Below are 19,534 nucleotides of genomic sequence, written 5' to 3' on the forward strand. Positions count from 1 at the left end.
GATTAATAACGAGTGGTAAATTGACGGTGCGACTGTGGTCTCACACCTATGTGGAAGAGCCAGAGCGCGAGCCTTCCGCAGTGACTCGCGCGCTGTCAGGCCAGTGCGCGATACAGCATTTGTTAAATAATTCGTGAGAGTTTCATTCAGCGGTTTCTCTGCCTCCTGAGGGCCTCCCGTTCACCCACACGTTTGCATCGGTCCAGGAGATGTGACAAAGCGAACGAAAAGCGTTTGGACGGGACGAAGAAACTTCTATGGCGACAAAACGCTCCAGGAGAACTCTCCGTAGAATGGAGCTGCATGCAAATGATCGCTAGACTTCTTGCTCATAGGGACTCCCGCTAACATGGGCTTGCTTTAGGCTTGCGGAAAACGTATCGATGCGCCACAGCCTCAAACGCGCCGCGGCCGAGAAGGGACGTCTTTGGGCGCTTTCAGGAAGGGCGGCACGGACCAGCACACTCCCAGAGCAAAGATCCAGCTGAAAATGAAAAGCTACCTGCGACCCTGTCCACAGAAACCTATGGAAGGCCGAGGAGTGGGGCCTGCGCGTGCCGAAACGCACGAGCTACGTCGCCTGTGGATGGGCACGGCGGAGCTACGCGAAATGGAATCGCGTTCGTCTGCGGAGTCGCAGATCAGAGAAAGAGGTCATCCGCGACAGGCTGAACGACCGCGTTGCAGCGTCCCTCCAGGAACTTGAAATATCCGTTGGTGCAAGAGCGATACATGTCCGTCATATTCCGAATGACCGTAAACCCGTCTTCGGGCTCGCCGGCCGTTGTCGTTTCTCCGTTCGTCTCCTTGCTCGTTTTCTGGCCTTCGCCTCCTTCGCTGTCCTTTCTAGAAGTTTTCGCGTCCGTCGCTGCCGCGTCCGCGCCCATGTCGCTTCTCTTCTCGGCCTCGCGCTGCCGCTGAAACAGACACGCCACAACAGACCTCGCGCCGCAGCCGCCCAGCTGCCCCCCCCTCTCCGTTTTTCCTGTTTTCTGTGAAGCAGGGAGCTGGTGAACGACGCAGCCGAACCTGCAGAAACGGCGGAGAGAAAAGAGCCAGAGCAACGCCGAAAGAGGTGTACACAGCCGGTGAACCAAAGCGCAAGACAACCGCAGAGCCGGGTCGCGACCGCGCCGTCAGCTCTCTGCCGACGCCACATTTGGACATCGCGATACAGCGCGCGTGCAAATCGCAGGTGAAAAAAGGGAATTCACGACGCAGGCGTTTAGAATGCGTGGGTTCGCAGTTTTTTGGCATGGCGCGAGAGGAGGATTTCCTCCGGGCTACGCGCGCGAGGGAGAAGCGTAGGAACAGCGGCGGAAGGTGAGAACATGGAGCTGGCAGGTCGAGGCGGATAAGGGCTGGGGCTACAAGCACTCTTGTAAGCCGTGGCACAGAAGTCTGACAAGGAGGGCTATTTAGCATCTGGAGGTCGGAGCGGCGTATCGATCAAGGAGGAAATGGGTCTCTGCACTTCCTTCTCTCTTGTTTCCTTACTTGCGGATCGCTTGGGCGACTTTTGTTTGCTCGGCGAGAAAATCCTTCAAGCTCATGTGCTGGAGCCTCAGTCCGGCTTCGTGGCCTCCGCGCTGCAGCTGCTTCTCCCCCGTCGTTTCCGATCCACCAGATTTCCTTCCGCCCTTATTCAGCCCTCCGCACTGAGAGAACGCAAGCGCCGCAGAGACCTTCGCTCGTCCATCTGCTCCAGCAACCGCGTCCTCTCCCTCGCGGCCCTCCGCGGCGTGTGTGAACGCACCTTCGGCAGATTCTGAGTAGCGCCGGTCGCTTGTGGGTGCGGCACGCGGTAGGTGCGACGAGGACGCAGAAGACGCGTTTTTTCTTCTCTTCTCGCTTCCCGCAGTTCCGACCATGAACGCCACCCAGCCGACCTCTCTCACGAGAATGATGGCTGCCGCCAAATCCGTTTTCTGGCCCCCCAGGCGTCTTTTCTCCAGAGGCGGAAGCGCGTGCGAGCCCGCGGCCTTCTTTCTGCCGTCAAGCACCTTCTCGCCACCTTTTTCGCCCTTCTTGCCCGCCGGCGGCTTCTGAGCATCCTTCTTGACTGGCCCTGCTGCGAAGGGGGACTCGTGTGCGTTCAAATACCGTTTTGCCTCCATGAGGAAGCTGCAGGAGCGCTCCGAGAGCCCCGAAAACGGATGCACAATTGGAACGAGGAATAGCGAGCAGAGGTCGCTGCCTGCGTCGCTCTGCGCCGCCGAAAGAAAGAGAGAGGAGCTTCCGCGCGAGGCCCCGCCACAGGCCACGAGCGAGGCCGAAGAGGCCCCGGAAAACGCCCCGAGCCCAGAGGGCGCGCGGCGCCCCTGCCGTGCCTGGAGAAACGTTCCCTGCTGCCGGCGACAGTCCTCGAGTGAGAGGAGCAGGTCGAGAGGCGGCTCGAGGCGAAAAGACGAACGAAGGCGAGCTGACTGAGCCGAGCCGGGCTGAAGAAAAGGAAAGTCAGCGGCAGACGTGCACCGACGTGAGACGCACGCGGACACGCGGCGCGGGAAGGGGATCTCACGCGAGAACGGCGACAAAGGGCTCCAGCACTGCGAGGCGCAGGGGCCCGGGACAGCGCGCGGCACGCGGAGGAGAGAGACCCAAAGATCGCCCAGAGGATTCTGAGCGCCTGCGCTGCACCGGCAGCGGGCAACCCTGGAGCCGGAAGGCAGAGAGGAGAGAAGCGCGGAGGCGAGGGGGGAAGGGTGCGGACGGAGCTGCGACGGCTGACGGGTTCAACGCGGTGCTGGAGGCTAGACAGTCCCTTACGGCCAAGGCTTCACTGCTCGCCCCCGGACTGGGGTCGCTGGTCGCATTCGTGTGCCTGCTCTCTCCTGCGGCTGTTTTATCCAGCATGTGCGCCGCTGCAAATCACATCTGCATGTTTCAGGCGCGCATGTTTCTCTCCTAAGAGCTGGCTGATGGGGCTCACCTCGGCGTCGTGCCGAACCTCGATGAAGGAGAGTCCGTAGGCGGTCAACAGCGCGGCCATCTTTGCGAGGATCTGCACAGATCTGGGCAGCTCTGGGCGTTCTCCGTCGCTCCGCCTGCCGGATCCGCCGCGCGCAGGCGCCGCCTTGCCGTTCGTCGAGGGAAGCGACGCCAGCGAAGAGGACGCCGGAAGAAGAGGGCCGAGTGCGAGCTGAGCCAAAGACTTCGGCAGGCCATGGGCCTCCGCGTCTGCGAGGCAGCAAGCGACAACGCGACCGACAGAGCAAACGTCTAACGCCAGGGGCTGAGTGAGAAGAGGATGAAGGAGCGACAGCCTTCGGCGAGGAAACCGAGCTCCCGGAAGAAAGCAAGGGTTCGACTGAGACATGCGGTGCGCGGAAGACAACGCTCCGCTTCACCTGTGGATCAAAGCGCGGCCTATCACGACGCGAAGGAGGCACAGGAAATCGAGAACTGCAACGAAGGTGAAAGAGCACTGATTCCTAAGAAAGCCTCGCCTGTCGCTTTGGATGCTGCGCCGTTCCGGTCTCAGCAGATATCCTAGGGATCGGCAAAACTGGCAAATCGTGCCGCCTGTCTCCGTCCGGAGGGACTTCTGCCAGCCTCCTGAGTGTGCAGACTATCGCATAACGTCTTGTGCCTTGAGCTTGCAGTGTTTTTGCAGTGTTTTTTCGCCTGTCACTGCTGCCCAACGACTTGAAACCGCTCTCTGTGCGGCATCAGTCCGCGTGCCTGCTCGCGCCCTCCTACGAGCACGTCACCGAGCAGCGCATCGGCATCGCCCCCTGCATCTTCGCTTGTGCCTGTCTGCATCTTTTTCGGTCTTGCCTGCGGGCCGCCCAACCCGCCTAAATATTTGCTCGCCGCTGTCGCATTTCTGGCAAACCTGCCTACCTGCGAGCGCAGACTCGACGCGCTGGCGTTTCTCAGTGTCGCTCTCGCCAGCCGGTTTCCAGGCTCCACGCTCTTGGCCGTCGGCTTTACTCCGCGAAGATTCCCCGCGCATGCTGCCGCCGGCTGACGGGCGCCTCGCCCCCGTCTGGACCTCCGGCGCAGCGTTGAAAGGCGGCAGCTTGGCGAAGTCCGTGTTGTGGCGGTACGTAGGGAGTGCGAGGCGCACGAGGGCGCTCACGGTGTCGCGAGCGAAGCTCACGCGGAGCAAGTCTCCGCAGGCGGCCAGCGGTGCCGGCGCGCCCGCGGGCTCCTTCAGGCCGCCCTCGCCCTCGCCTGCCTCGCTCGGCGACACCTGCCGTGCGCGCGAGGCGAACGCGGAGAGCGCGGCGACGGCTGCCTGGCAGGACTGTTGTTTCTTCCGAAACACGCGGTAGACGGAGAGCGAGGGCGAGACGAGACTCGCACGCGACGACGTCCCGCCAGAAGAGGCCGCGTAGAAAAACGCCTGGTTCGAGGAGGTCACGCAAAAGTGGGAAGCAAACAGCGAAAAGGGCAGCAGCGACAGCGCCGCAGGAGACACCGTGGACGAAGTTGTCCCGCTCTGCTTGTCCGCCGACCCGAAGGAGAAACGCGAACCGAGCAGCGCCGGACACGCGCAGCAGTCGCTGAAGGCCAGGAGCTCTGCAGGAACAACCATGCGCAAGCGAAAAAGCAGCTCGCATGGACTCAGGCGAGGCTGAGCAAGCGGAAGCGAGGAAAGCATGAAAAGCCGACCCTGCGCTCCAAAAAAGCCGAGAGTGCCCGCCAAGTCCAGCGAGAGTTCACCGAGACCAGACGCAACCTAGGACCCGCCACACGATGAGAACCAACCGAGCGAGTTAAGTCTTCGGTAAACTGTGAATAAAATCTTTGAATCATGAAAATATAGTGTAGTAATCAAAAGAGGGACAGCGTCTCGGGGCCTCCCTGGCTCGAGCGCCATGCCATGCAAACGACGCTATGGGTACGCCGCGCCGATGAAACAGTCAGAACATCGAAACACGCAACTCACCTGTCCCGTAGCACAGTTTGTCGAAATTCCAGTCGTTGCGCACCAGCTGAAAACCCGTCACAGTGCGAAAAAAACCCGATATTTCACTGGAGACACGCAAGGTGCATGCGGGTTTCGCGCAACGCGATCTCGCGACGCACTGCGCAGCAACGCGGCCCAGGGAAGCGAGGGAAGGTCCGTCTGTTCACCTGTCCGTCTGAATCCCGATTCGCCACCTCAAAACGGAGCATTCGTAAATATGCACAGGAAAGCAGAAGCGCGACTCCTGGGCGCATGCATCCCAACAGTAGACACGCATTCGCAGGCATACGCACATACCCATATACATACATCTACATGCACGTATATACATACATCTATATGTGCATGTATACGTGGCTGTCGGGGATCTGCACAATACATTCACTTATACGCGCAGCACAGCCGTGCACGCGTTCCAAGCCTCGCGCCGCAGCAGGCGCACGAGCGCGGCCTCCGCAAACGAATCTGCGCGCCAGCCGGGAGAGCGTACCTGCGTGAAGTTCTCCTGGAGGAGCGCGGGCGCCAGGTACGCGTCGACGGCAGGCGCGAGGGCCCCGAACGCCTCCAAGAACGAGACGGAGTTCTTCGAGGGCGTGGGCGCCCACAAGCCCACGGCCGCCGGCGCTGGCTGCGACCTCCTGCAGTCGACACGAAAAAAGCAGCCACGCAAGAACAAGGACAGTCAAAGACTATCAGAGATCGAAAGTCCCGCCCCGAGTTTCCTCGTGGGAGACGCGCGGCGCGGCGTCTGTTCAACGGGCGTCGAGGGTGGGAGGCGAAAGCGAGCCCAGGTGAGGAGACATGGCGAACAGCAAGAGAAAGAGACACACAGGCAGAAAGCACGAGAGGCCTCAAAGCCCAGGCAGAGGCGCCGGCGAAGAGACGCAGACAACGGAATGGCGGACCAGAGGCGACGCTGAAGTCGGAGACACAAAACGACAGTTCCGCGGAAAACGCAGAAAGCGGCGAATCTGCGCCAGCGCGACGCTGGTGCCTTAACGGCGGAAGGCGCCGAAAGCGCGAATGAGGTGCAGCGGGGACTCACGAAGGCGGAGTGAAGACAAAGCGAACGAAATCCTGGACGTGTTTCTCGCGATCCTTTCCGACGGCGCACAGCTCGAGGTCCTCCTCGCGCAGCTCCCGGCTGCCGGCGCTCAGCGACTTTCTAAAAATCACAAACCAGCTCGGGGTCAGAAAGCTTAGAAGCTCTCTCCAGGGCTGTGCGGCACAAGCCGCCGACAGCAGGGCCTGACTCTCCTTCCGCAGAGTTATTTCTCGGCTCAGCGTTTTGAAGCGTCGCTATCTCAGACGATCGATGCTTTTCACGGGAGAAGAGATTCTGCCGCATCTCTCCCCTCTAGCGGCCAGGGCAAGCATACACATAAATATATATATATATATATATGTATATATGCAGAGGTCAGATGCTTGAGAATGTATTCTTCTCGCCTTTGGTATCTTGCAGGCATCCTTGGTAGGGGGAAGACGTGCCGCTCTTGGTCTAGCGACCTCTCTGCGCAAGCGAGTGCTTACGCCTGAACATACACACATGGATGGATTTCACGCTTCGCCTTGGCGGGGATGCCTCTTGTTACCTAGACATGAAGTCGAGGGCGTTGATGCACGCGCGAATGTCGCCCTCGAAGACGTCGATGAGTCTATCGAGAAACTGCCGATCTGCCGTCAGCTTGTTCTCTCGCAGAATCTCCGCAAGGCGCTCGACGAGGACACTCCTGGGAGGGGGCGCCAGGTTCATAATGTGTGCGACTTCGCGCAGTGGGCGCAGCACGCGCGCGTAGAGGTCGTTACAGATACAAATCACCGGCCTGCAAAAGAGAGAAATAGACCGAAAATGCAGGTGCGAGCGGATGCGAAAGTCAAGGGACGCTTGGACTTCACGCAACAAGGCAAAAAGAGACACGCCTTGTTCTGCCAAAACACGTGACAGGGCGGAGAGGATCTGAGACCGACAACAAAGCCAGCAAAACGCATCCGTACACATATATATATACATATACGTTTACATATATATATATATATATATGCTTTGACAGACACATGGATACCGATCGAGCTAGTCGCGGACATCAACGTAATCAAGTGAAACAGGGCGCGCCGACGACAGGAGAATCCAGTGTTGGAGATGGAGGCATGCTTCACCCTCCGCGCATCCGGCGCTAACTGCAGAGTGAGAAAGCAGGTCGACAGCTAGAGCGTCGAGGCGCAGAGCCGAAGAGAAAGCAGAGTGAGCGCACAAGTTTTGTAGCCGTCCTGATGGTGCGTCGCCTGGCGCTGCAAACTCGTCTCTATATTTCGCGGTGTTGCTTGGGTTCTTTTGCCGCCGCTTAGTCGCGCCTGTCCCCCCATATCCCGCTGCTGTCCGTCCCGCCTCCGTCGACGTGTACCTTTTGATGAAGGGCTTTCCCTTGGCGTCTTTCTTTTTGACAAGCCGTGCAATGATCTCAACGACGGAGTCGTTGCCCTCCTCACCGCCGCCGCCCGCAGCGGCCCCGTCGATTTCGTCAATCACCAGCAGGATAGGGCGCTTGCTCTTTTCTCGCTTCGCTCGCTCCTCAATCTGACTCTCCTCGCGCGCTCTGGAGGCGCCTGTCGAGGCGGTCACGGCTCCGCGCTTCTTGGAAGCGTGGAAGAAACTGTCTGCGCCCGTCACGCAATTCATCACAAGCGGCAGGAGCGTCGCGCGGGACCTGTCGTCGCTGCCGTTGACCTCCACGACGTCGAAGCCAAAATGCCGCGCACACACGTGCGCTAAGGTCGTCTTCCCGATGCCTGGAGCGCCGCCAAGAAGCAGAATCTGGACACCCGAGCAAGAGCCGGAGCAAACTGCCCATGTGCAGTAAGCGCGAGGTGTACCCGCCGTCTCGCATTCTTGTCTCGACTCCTGCTTTCTCTCTCTCCCTGTTTCTCTCCATCGCCGCCTGTCTACCGCTGAATCGATTTCTACCGCGTTCAGGTCGGCCCTGTAGCCCGCAAGATCGTCTCCAAAACCCCGCCGGCGGCCGCTACCTGGGCTTCCTTTTCTCTTTTCTTCGCCACCAATCTCTTGTCTGCTCAGTTTGTTTCTCAGTGTTCGCTCTCGTCCCTCTGTGTCTCTCATTGTGTGTGGTGCTGCCAATCTCCCGCCTCGCGGCGCCTCCCGTGGAGTGTTTCTGTGTGCCTGACAGAGCTTTCGTGTCGGCGTGTGCGTTTTGGGGTCACCTTACTCTCGGTAGGAATTCGTCGCTCTCTCCCGCGTCGGTTTTCTCCGCATTTCCGTCGCCCTTTGTCTTGCCCTTGAGGAGCTTGCGGCTCGCCTCCGTCTTGGCATCTTCACTTTTTCTCTCCTTCTTCGAACCCCTCCTCTCCAGACGCTGCTGCCAGCGCCGCAGCCACACCAACATGCTGCGGTTTGTCGCTGGCGGGCTGAGCAACTCCACAACCCTGAAAAACCGCCAACGGAAAAAAAGGGAAACAAAGATCAGCGCATATTGCTGACGCTTACAAATCCGATCCGCGGGCTCTCTGTAGGAGGTAGATGTCCACTACCCGCCTCGGCAGACGCAGCAAGGAAGAACGGAGGCGGCGGCGAAGTGAGATGAAAGTAAGAAGCTGACGGGCTTTGGGATGTGTCTCACAGACACAAGGTGCCTCAGCGTCTGAGATGCTGACACGCGTATCGCAGACGGAAAAACCGCGACCGCAGCAAAAGATGCAAACCCCTCGCACACGCAGAGACGCTCCGCAAACACGAAACACGGGCTCACGCATCCGAGAGAGAGAAAGAACAAAAAATTCGGAAAGTGCTGACTGGCCGTATAGACGGCATGTGGCGTTCTCCATCGGCGTCCACTCTCGTCTGTTGCATCGTGTATCCCAACCGATAAACAAGATTGAGACCCTGACCATAGCTAGAAGTGGTTGCGCAGCGGACACGCAGCCATAAACGAGCTTGTCGTGACACGTTTGAGACATCCTCCTCTTGGTCTTTTCATGTGCTCACCTTTTTGCTCGATACTTCTCAGTCCATTGCCGCACGCCTTCCTGCCCCGCCGCGCGAGACGCACTTCGGCGGGAGTCTTTGTGGGCTCGAGGAGACGGTTGTTCCGCTTCTTCCGCTGCCTCCGCCGCCTTCTTAGCTGCTTCTGCGGCTTCCTCTTCCATCGCTTCTCTGGGGGAAAAAAGGCACAAAAGCGCGCGAAACTGCAGCCGCGGAGCACGGGACCCAAGAACCCAGTGGAGAGCAGAGACGACAAAATGGCACGCCTTACATCGAAACGAGCGCGGTACACGCCGCCTTGAAAGTGCATCGTATTCGGTAGCTCCTCGTGATGATTCTGCGGGGTTCTGTGGGGGTGTGCGACACAAGAGGAGACACCAGCGTTCCTCTCGTGTTGCTCCTGACCGCTCACGCATTCCCGTTGAATTCAGAAATACGAAACCCCGCGCAAAACGCGTAAAAAGCTATCTGTGTCGTCCTGGTGGAGCTGCCGCTCAGTAAAGGCAGGCCGATCGACCAGCGTGCGCTTCGATGGACTCTAGCACGCCAACGACGAGTCAACAGCCAGAGGTATTCGTCAGCCGCGCTGCGGTCTGGTTTGTTCTCCGCTGGGCTGCGTGGCGTCTCCGCGCCAGTCGTGGGATTCGCCCCCGACAGCTTCTCCCACGAGGCCGTGTCTCGCGTACCTGAGGATATCCTGCATGGATCTCCGCAGCGTCCTTCCGGGCGTGCAGCGAGCCTCCGTCGCCTCATCGTCTTCCTCGTCGTACACAGCGGCCGAGCCGCAGGCCCTCGCGGCTTTGCGCTGGCGGCGTTGCTCCTCTTCAGGCGACAGGACTTTCAGGAAAAACGGGATGCCTCCGCCTCGCACGTCCACGGGGAAGACGCGAACAGATCTGTGCTGTCCGTCGAGCGTCGCCGCGACGGCCGAGGCCTTTTCGACCGCCGACTGCGGGTGCGCCCCCTCGCCCTCGTCCCCTGTCTCCTCGCGGTCGCGGCCCGCGGGGCGGTGCGAGAGGGGCACGAGGGAGCCGAAGGCGAGCGGCGGCAGAGTGGAGTTCGCGTCAAGCGACGCCCGATACACGCGCTCGCGGAGGTCGTGGACAGTGGAGAAGAAATCTTCAGTGGAGTGCGAACGAAACTCTGTGGAGGTCGACGGCCCCTGCGGCCAAGAGACAGAGGCCCGCGCCATTGAAGGGACAGGGCCCCAGTCGTCAAAGCCAAAGGCCAGCGGTCCGTAGGACGACGTCAACAGCGCGTCGACATCGTCTCCTCCCTCCCGCGCCGCCCGCGAAACGCCCCCTGCCGACGAAGAGGACGACGAGGAAGACGACGTGCCGTTTGCCCTCGCCGCGTGTCCCTCGCGATTCTTGAACCGCTTCGACGGCGGCGGCGTGCCGAAGGGCGCCGAAGGCCCGCTCGGGGCGTCGCAGTCAACAACTTCTGTGCCGGCATCCGCGAAGCCGCGCGCGCTGCCGCCGCGACCGCGGCTAGATGCCCCTCCAGCGGCTCGCTTCCTAGCCGCGACGGGCGACGAAAAGGCAGCGGCGCCCGAAGAGTCGGTTCCGGCGCGACCCCGAGGACGACGCGGCGGCGAGGAAGACGACGCGTAGGGAGAGTCAGGAGGGACTGGGAACACTTCGTCCTCTTCGAAGGCCTCCGCCTCGCGGAGAAGCGCGTCGACGTCGCCGGGTACGAGGAAGTCGTCTTCGTCCATCGTGGAGGCGGAGAGGACACGTAGAGGGAGACGAAAGCGGAAGAAGAGAGAAGAAAACTCGCTAGAAAGCAGGGGCAGGGCCTCGCAGGGGACGCAACTGTCGGGACTCCGCCTCGATCTTTCCTACCGGGAGACGACTTGCCACAAGACAGAGGACGGGTAGGGGCGCCCCTGACGCGCGGCTATCCACACACTGCAGAATCCGCTGGAAAGCGAGGCCGTGAAAACTCTGGAATAGGAGGAAGCGGAAAGGAAGTTCCAGCCGCTCCGAGAAGCCGCCGAAAGCCGCTTGAGCCTCCACGTAAGCATGCGTGTCTGGGTGCCTACACACAGCGGCCGCCCAGGGCAGCGGCTTGGGCAGAAAACAGCGCGAGGAAGAGCTAAAATCGTTTAAACAGACTCTGCTGAAAGAAAAATGACGAAGACTCTCAGGTGCTATGAGATATCGAAGTGAGAGCCCCTGGGGGGTGTGTTTGTCGTGTTTATCTCCCGCCAGATTGGTGGATTGGGCGAAAAGGAGACAACACACGCGGACGCAGACACTTGCATGCGCGAGGTACCTATCGTGCTGTGCGCAGAGTCACTGGTCAACCAAAAGTAGTGAACAGCGACAGAGAGAAATACGAACCGAAGTCAGGCAGGAGCCATCTCTGCTAACTTCAGATCCACAGAGCGAGTGGGAAAACCCCCGAAGGCCGAGAGTGTGTATGGCGCCGCTCTCAGGCCTTGGACAGCGAGCCGCCAGCGTCTACCAGGCGGATGCAGGAGATTGCGCTTTGGGCGTGTATGTCCTCCACTCTCGCAAAGGCTCTGCTCAAGGCAGCAGGAGTGGCGCCGAAGATTCATCCCCATGCTCTAAAGTGTTTAACAAAGGCAGAGGCTCTGCTTCGCGCTCACACACAGCCGTGCTCACAGTAGTCTAGGTGAAACGGCAACGTGCCATGACGCATAGTTCGTACGCAAGTTCAAAGGGCTAATATTACAAGCGAACCTGTAGCAGTTGACCAACTGCAGCCTTATTCTTGTGCCGTAGGTGGAGGTAGAAAAGTGGATGCCGTCTTCCTTCTCAGGGAGGTCAGGAGAGCCTCTGTTCATCGTGTAGAATACAGATGCCGCCTGACACCACACCCATGAATCATCGCGTCTCTAATGTCTGTGATACCTCACCTGAGGCTGCCTTAGCGTTTGCTCCCACGGATTCCAAGTCGCGAGGGTTGCATAACGAAGACATTATCTCGCAGTACACATTCCGTGAGCTGCCGGCGGGCGAGAACTGTCGGTGACGACGGACCTGCGAAGACATCGATATGCATGCTTTTATCTAACAGAATGATAGGCTCCTGGTACAGCCGGATGAATTAAGACGGGATGCGTTTTCTGGAGGCTTGTCCGTGGCGACGCGTTGTCTCTGTCGATCTGAGCACTTCTAGATTGGCTGTATGTATCGCATAAAGACCGTGATGAGGCTGCAGGCCGACCCTAGACCCTACACTACGTGCAAAGCTTTTGGTGGAGGGAAGACGTCTGAAACACTTTGGTGGGATCCGCTGTGCCGCCGAGTTCGGTTCACTTTCGGCGGGAATGTGCGTTCTGTGAGCAGTCGAAGGAACAGTAGGAGGCGACAATGGAGCGTGGAGACGCACTGGTGCCTGCTGCCCAGCTGCCGCAGTTTTAACGTGTGTTTACGGGAGTGGCCTGCAAAAGAGGTTTTGCACTCACATTTGTGCCATGTTTACTCGGTTAGTGGTGTTCTGGTCGAGATCAAGTGGAATGTCTCGTATCACTGTGGGGACATCCAACTCCGAGATGTAACGGATGCAAACGGAGAGAGGAGGGACACCGCTCTGATAGCGAAACGTGTAACTCGGCAAAAGCGTGAGGGTGACCAGTTCACGATGCCTTTCGGTCCACGCAGGCGGCTCTGAGCATGCTAGTCGCGGCAGGGTTCCGCCTGAGGCCTCCCGGTATGGCAAAATGCAATCCACGGGTTTTTCAACATAGCCAGGTCATCGGCGCTGTGAATCACGCCTCAACAGATGCTCAGGCCTATGGCATGTGTGTGGTGCTCCTGTGCCTGCATCCTAGAGATTCCTCCATAGAAAGCAGACTTACGCAGCTTCATGATTATTCCCCTCCAGGAGTGGAGAGATCCCACTTCGCGAAAAGACGACGCACGCGACCAAACTAGGGAACGCAGCTCCACATATATGCATACAAATACATACTTATATATTCATTCGGGCGCTGTCGCAGCCTGCGCGGGGCTCTGAGGACGCGCGTGTGCACGTTTCGGATTTCCACGGGGCTGGCGAGGGCGCCGACGGCGCGGAGGAGGAGAGAGACGTAAGTACCTTTTTCCGAAAACAAACTGGAGAAAACGCTCTGCGTGTCAGTGCGCAGTTCCCTTTGATGGCGAGCTCTAGGGGGCCTCGCTTCCTACACAGCGCTGCCCTCATGGCCAGCGCCGCAGCGTAGCTAGGACGCCTGTTCTCGAGGCTTTCTCGGCACCGCAGTCCACGCGGAGCGTGTGACGAGCCTCTCACTGGGCGCACTACGTGGAAGCATCATTGCAAAGAGGTTTAGAAGCCTCCCGCCGCCCCCGATCGCTGGAGCGCTGCGTGCCTGTGCGCCTACGCGCTTGTGTCTTCGCTGTGCAAAGTGATAAGACCGTAGAGGCGCCTTGTTTCATCTTCCGCGAGCTTGGCGAAGTCCTCGTGGCTCAGCGAGTCGTCGCTCGGGAGGGCCTCGCCGACAGCCAATCCTACGGGGCTGAAGGCGCACATGCGCGTCTCTCCAAGTTCGTTTTCCACCTGTGCGCAGGCAGCCGACAACAAAGACCGAAGTGAAGAGCACGGCCGTAGACGAATCAGGATCGCGGCAGGGTGCAGAGAGTCTTAGGTGAGTGGGCGTGACTGCGGCTTCAGAAACACTTCAAGATAAAACAAAGGCTGGGAGGGTATAGCGTCAAAGATAGACGGCAGCCCCGCTTCGCGAGTGTCTGGACACCAGCGAAGGCCGTCCAATGGCAAAAAGAAGGAAATTTAGAAACCGGACGCAGAGGCGCCCCCTCGAGAACGCTGCACGCGAATGTACCCAAGTGCCTGGGCACACTCCACTTCTTTGTTGTTGCGGCGGCACGCCTCGGGAACTAAAAAGCTGAAAAAGGGAACAATCTCAGCGCGGCTATCTACACGTGCACCGCGCTGCCCTCTACGGGGGAAGCAGAAGCAAAAACAGAGGCGTCACGCGCGTCTCAGCCTCTGCATGCGTATCTGTGCCCCTGCACTCCTTCCTTCCCTCACGAGGCGCATCGTCCACTCGCTGCGTCCCCTCTGTTGCCGCCTATCGGCCTCTCTTCTTCGTCTGTATTCTGATACGGTCTGCTCGTCCTCTCGTTTTCTGTCGCATCGAACCTGCCACCCTTCAGCTCTTCCGCGGTTTTTCCCTCCCTCCTCCCCCCACCCCGAGCGTGTGCTCGTCGTGTAAAAGCATGCTCCGTCGGGGTCCGCCCTCGCAGTGTCGCGTGCGTGTCTGTTGAGCCGCCGTGCCTCCGCGTGCCTTGTGCGCTCCCACTGATTGCGTCATCGCACCTGTTTTGGCGGCGGACAGATGGGCGCCGTGAAGAGCGCCATCGGGAAAAAGTGCGTGGTCCGTCCCGCCTGGCGGGCCTTCCTCGCGAGGACTCTGAACATCTGCAGTGTCTTGGAGTCGAAGGCGTCGGGGCGGGTAAAGAGCCCACGGGCGTCCTCGCGGTCGCGGCCGCCGCTGGGAGCGACCCAGATCGCGTTGCCGCCCTCCTCCAGGAGCTGCTGCAGCGCCGCCATCGCCGCGATATTTTCTCGCTGCTTCGTGTGCCGCGCCTCGGGGGACAGCTCCGGGTTCGTGAGGTGCTTCTTGGAGTGCACGCAAATCAGGTTGCAGGCCAGCGAGAAGGGCTTTGACAGCCGGTCTTCGCGAACTCTGGAAAAGGGGGAAAGACCACAAAGTTTCTACGCGAACGCAGCCCATGGCACTGAGCCGATGCGATGCTACGGATGGACTCCAGAATCGCTCGCCGCCCGCGCCTGCGGGCGCCCGCGACTCGCGCACACCAGAGCCCCGCAAGGAAGTCCAAAGGCGAGGAGCAGTATCGCTCTGTACGCCTACGAAACAATGTCTGTGTGTTCACTGAGGGTTGGACGCAAGTACCCTGCACGCTTGACTGGAAAAAGCGTAGACGGCCGCGTGTGTACCTCCTCCGCATGCACTCCATTGCCAAACGCCAACTCCTACAAGCACGGATGTGTGGTGCTTCGTCCGCGGCCGCGCCGCCCGCTCACGCCGAGAGCCGGTGTCTCCCTCCGCGGAGCAGGGGACTCGCCGGACAAGCAGACGCATACGGCGGCAGGTGTGGGGCGGGTACGTGTACCGAGAGAGGAGTGGGAGCTCACTTGTGTCCTGCAACGAAAACCATTTTTTCGGCGAGCTGCGCTTCGCCCAGCTGGTCAAAGACAAGCTTGATGACCTGCGGGTCGGGCTCCGTCTGGTGATTGGAGAGGAAGACGACGTTGTCGCCGACCGCGAGGCGCTCATTGACTTGCCCGAGTGGCGTCGCGAAGGCCAGCGCCGCGGACGGGCGCGGCACCACGATCTGGCTCGCCGGCAGCGAGACCAGGGGCCGCCAGAGACGCTGCGACCACTCCGAGAAGTTGAAGGGCTCCCGGAGCGCAGCGTGGAATGGCGCGAACGAGTAGTCCGCGTACTTCTGCGCGAGCTGCCAGACGCTCCTGAGGGGGCGCGCGCGAAAGAAACAAGGCAAAGACAGACAGCGAACGCGTAAACGCGCGCGCACGCTGGAGCTCAACAGGCACGCGTGCTCGGAAAAAACACAGCTAGAGAAGACGGGGCAACAACCTGCGCTCCAGCAGCCAACGCAAAGCCCCAGCGCCCTGCCTGTACCCTGAAGCCGCCGACGGTATCTCACAGTCCCTTGCGCCTACAGGGTATAGATGGGGGCGTCGATGAGTATGGATAACGATATAGAGACACACGCAGATGTGGAGGTACGGAGAGACAGATACAGATAGACAAATGAAGCAACGCACATGCACATGGATAGCGGGTCGCATGCGTTGAGCAGCCACAGACGCATGCACGTGTTGAGCACGAGGGCATGAGACTCCCGTAAAGGGACGCGTGGACGTGCGCATCGCAAAAACAACTGGAGACGCTGCAGCCGCGCCGTTTTCGGTAGGCAGCGTGGGTTCGCGGGAGGCTTACGCGAGGATGTCGACGTATTCTTGGGCAGTGAGCTGCCCGGATTTCGCAGCCTCTCTCGCGTAGATATCTGCGAGATTCGCGAAGATCAACTGGTGCTGTTCAGACAGGAAAGGATTCGAGGGCGGCCGTTCCTCCGTCGGCGTGTACTCGCCGCCGCTTGCAGTCCTACCCAACGAAGGAGCCAAGCCGCCTGACCGTGCCAGCCGCTGTAGATGCAGCTTCGCCTGTTGGAGGGCCTCTGCACTCGTGCTCGCCGCCAGGGTTTCAGGCAGGCGCTCCGGGAGGCCGTACGGAAGCCACGCCGGCGCACCGCCAGGCTCAGAAGCGGAGGCCGCAGACGACGGCGATGCAGGAAGAGACAACGCAGAACGGCAGGAAGAGGAAGGCATAAACGCAGACAAAGGAGTCGAAGACGAAGAAACTGGCGAAAAAACAGCGGAGGATGGTGCTGGAAAGCCAGACTGGGAGACAGCGGAAGACAGCAACGCTGGCGCCCTCGCGCAGAGGGCGGACGGCAGCAAAGACGAACGCAGGCTGATGGCGGAGGCAGGTAGCGCAGAAGAAGAGCGAGAATAAAGAGGCGAACACGCTCCTGGAGGACGCGCCGTCACGGAAGGCGATCCCAGGGCCGCAGAAGACGCCAGATGGCGCTGGGTAGAACCCGCAAGCCAAGGCGCCTTTGCGCGCGCTGAAAAGTCCAGGGGTGATGAAACAAAGGCAGCTGCCGCCTGCGAGGCGGCAGAGTTGAGAAAGGCAGGAGGCGACGCAGGTGTTCCGGCGCCTGACGCTCGATGCGCCCTAAATGAACACCACGAACGGCGGCCGCCTGAGAGGAAGAATCCTGCACTCGAATCTTTACTTGCAGACCTCAGAAAAGCCAAAGGAGCCGGCGCGCGCCTGTCAGAGCGTGAAGACCGCAGACACAAGGACGCCGAAGCCCGCGAGAGGTGCGGAAAACTCTGCCTCACCTGAGGCGGCGGCACCGCAGCTTCACGAGCCCAGGCCGCGTCCCCAAAAGTCAAATCGGGAGGAGAGTAACGACCGCCGGGGGAGGCGCGCCTGGGCACATTCGCTGCCGCCCGCAGCGAGAATGTCAGCGGCGAGGACGTCTCCATCCAGGCCCGTGCAGCGGATCCTGGACCCGCGACCAGGGCGTCGGCCTGAAGAGACGGAGAGACGGCCGAAAGAGAAGCCCAGCAGCCAGGAGAGGAAGCAGACCTGAGGCGAGCGTCAGGAAGGGAGAGTTGAACGGCTGATGCAAGCGACGCAAAGAAGAGGAGACCAAGGCGACGACGCAGCCGAGCGAGCCCCTGCGACGCGCGCTGGTGTCCGCGAACCGCGGTCGGCTGCTTCCAGCGCTTCCGTCTATTTCGGCAAGGCATCTTCAGGGCGCGAGGCTCGTGGGTCCTGCCCTCGCGAGAGCGGCTGGCGGCCGACGACGGCTGAAGGGACGCAGGGCAAGGGGAAGAGTCTTTGTCGAGGCCCCCCGGAGGCGCCCTATAACGCGCAGAGTCTGCACGGACGCGCAGGTTTGGGGGCCGCGCGCGGTAGCAACTCGCCGCGTCGGGACGTCTGCAGCGCCCGACAGGCTCCTCGGCGCTGGCGGAGTCTCTGACGCGTGTCATCCTGTCTCTGCGCGGGCGAGAGGCGAGCGTGCGTCCTCCCTCCGGAATCCGGGCCTAGGCTGCGCCAGCAGAACGGCGAATGGAGGGAAAAAAAGACTAACGAGTGAGCGTCTGAGCGAAGGAGGAACAAGATCGAGGAGAGGGAGGGCAAGAAACGGAGCACGACGGAGGCAGCAGCGAGGGCAGCGTGCTGCAGAAAAGAGTGACGAATGGAATAGGCGCTACAGGAGAGGGACGAAGGGCGCGTCGGCGGCGGGCATCCAGCCAAGGAGTGGGCGCCGACAAGCAACAGAGGATGGCGAACAAGACGCCGGCCGCTGGCAGCGAACGACTGCGGCCTTCTTAGACACGAGGCGCGGAATACGGCGGCAGAGAGATGGAAAAGGGGACGCAGTGCGTTGCTTCAGACCAGCGACGTCTCTTTTTTTCGCACACTGGGGATTTTCCGTTCAAGCAGAAACTCTTAGGGCGCTGGGGGCATCGACGGAGGGGCAAGAGGACGGGTGAAGACTGCTGAACCAAGTCACGGTCCCGACAGTGTGGAAGACTTTCTGCGAGGCAAGAAGACGAACAAAGAGGGCGACGCGGAACCCATCGGGGGATGCTTCCGCAGCAAACGGATTCGCTCTTCAAGACACCGACTGCCACGGAGCGAGTCTGGCCGCCAGTCGCGTGTGTTGCCCACAGGGCGTAAGAAGGCGGCGACGAGCGACTGGCGATCAACGGGAAAGAGAAAGAAGAAGACAAGACGAAGGACGCGGAGTGGTGTGTTGGCGAAACACATCCATTTCGCGGAGCGAACATGCACACAGCGGCGCGCCGATCGGGCAGCTCGTGCATGCAGGCCAACGGGTGCCCAGCACGGTAGCGGAAACCAGACTATTCAAGACGAGTTCCTTGCCGTCACTAGACTCGACGGCAATGCATAACCAGACTTCGAAACAACCACCAGGTGTAATGACAACCAGGTCTTCTTCGAGGCGCCCGAAATTCATTCATGCAAGCCCCTCCACACAGGCAACCCCGTCGGCTCACGTCCCCAGCAGGCAAAGGCGCGAGGAGACAAGACAACGAATGCTTCGCGAGCGCGGAGCGCAGTGCGCCACCCTCTCCAACGTGTAGCGCAAAGCTCAGACTTGGTTCACTACGAGGCGAAGCTTGAAGTGTCATTTGCATCCACAGAGCAGGTCCCTAGACAGTAGGCTGCCGGTTGCGCTTTGCACTTGTCATTATCAGAGCGTTTTTCAGAGTCGTGGTCGTGGCTGCACCGCTCGCGGCACGCAAGAGGTAAGGTAAGACCCCCCACCAGAGGGGATTTTTTTCTTGTGATGCGAGCCTCCAACCCTGGCGCAGGCGTCCTGTCCCGAGCGCTCGACACTTCCTTTCCTTCCCAAAGGGTCGGCAAGTGACCGTCTCGCGCATGGGATCGACTTTGATGCCAGGTGTTTGGGCTCGATGAATAAAACAGAGTTACTACTTTGACGCAGGCAGAGCCCCATTGCTCAAGAACAGTGTTGCTGAGGTCCCGCCGCCAGAAAGTGTGTTGTCCTGAGTCTGATGTCGGTGAATAAAACAGAGTTACTACTTTGACGCAGGCAGAGCCCCATTGCTCAAGAACAGTGTTGCTGAGGTCCCGCCAGAAAGTGTGTGTCGCCCTGAGCCTGATGTCGGCTCGAATGACGACTGGCAAACAGAATGCGCTCAATGCACCATGAAAGTCCGGTGCCCTTCCGCTGCGCTTTCGGAAAGGCGGTGGAACTGATCGTTCTTGCTTGAAGTGTTTGCATCCGAACAATTTAAGCTTGCATCAGGTCGCCTCAGAAGCGCTTCGATGGGACTGGAAACCGCTCGATTGTCTCGTGGTTATTGGTGGTCGCGCGTCCTACGGACCATTACGAGAGATACGCTACGCGGTTGACAATCGATATCAGATTGCGATTCGGGAAAGTGCAGATCGGCGCGGAGACCATCGGATGTCGATCTTATCTGCTGAAGAAGTCCGCTGATCGCAGTCACTC

The 19,534-nt window shown here is 60.1% G+C and overlaps 2 protein-coding genes across 2 annotated transcripts; both read right to left on the minus strand.

Moving 5' to 3' along the window:
- Nucleotides 1–641: 641 nt before the first annotated feature.
- BESB_053890 (ATPase, AAA family protein) lies at nt 642–10,632 on the minus strand (the record flags this gene model as incomplete). Its single annotated transcript, XM_029363824.1, has 12 exons — nt 642–1,029; nt 1,498–2,441; nt 2,933–3,180; nt 3,847–4,527; nt 4,898–4,943; nt 5,409–5,556; nt 5,964–6,083; nt 6,514–6,744; nt 7,324–7,733; nt 8,143–8,359; nt 8,919–9,086; nt 9,602–10,632. 12 exons carry the CDS (start codon nt 10,630–10,632, stop codon nt 642–644), a joined length of 4,632 nt encoding a protein of 1,543 aa, XP_029219747.1.
- A 2,630-nt stretch (nt 10,633–13,262) lies between these two features.
- Nucleotides 13,263–17,516, minus strand: BESB_053900 (acyltransferase domain-containing protein; the record flags this gene model as incomplete). The annotated part of the gene is made up of 4 exons (XM_029363825.1): nt 13,263–13,442; nt 14,223–14,592; nt 15,063–15,398; nt 15,892–17,516. 4 exons carry the CDS (start codon nt 17,514–17,516, stop codon nt 13,263–13,265), a joined length of 2,511 nt encoding a protein of 836 aa, XP_029219748.1.
- Nucleotides 17,517–19,534: the final 2,018 nt, after the last annotated feature.

Source organism: Besnoitia besnoiti, chromosome IV (genome assembly GCF_002563875.1).
Source record: "Besnoitia besnoiti strain Bb-Ger1 chromosome IV, whole genome shotgun sequence".
NCBI lineage: Eukaryota > Apicomplexa > Conoidasida > Eucoccidiorida > Sarcocystidae > Besnoitia > Besnoitia besnoiti.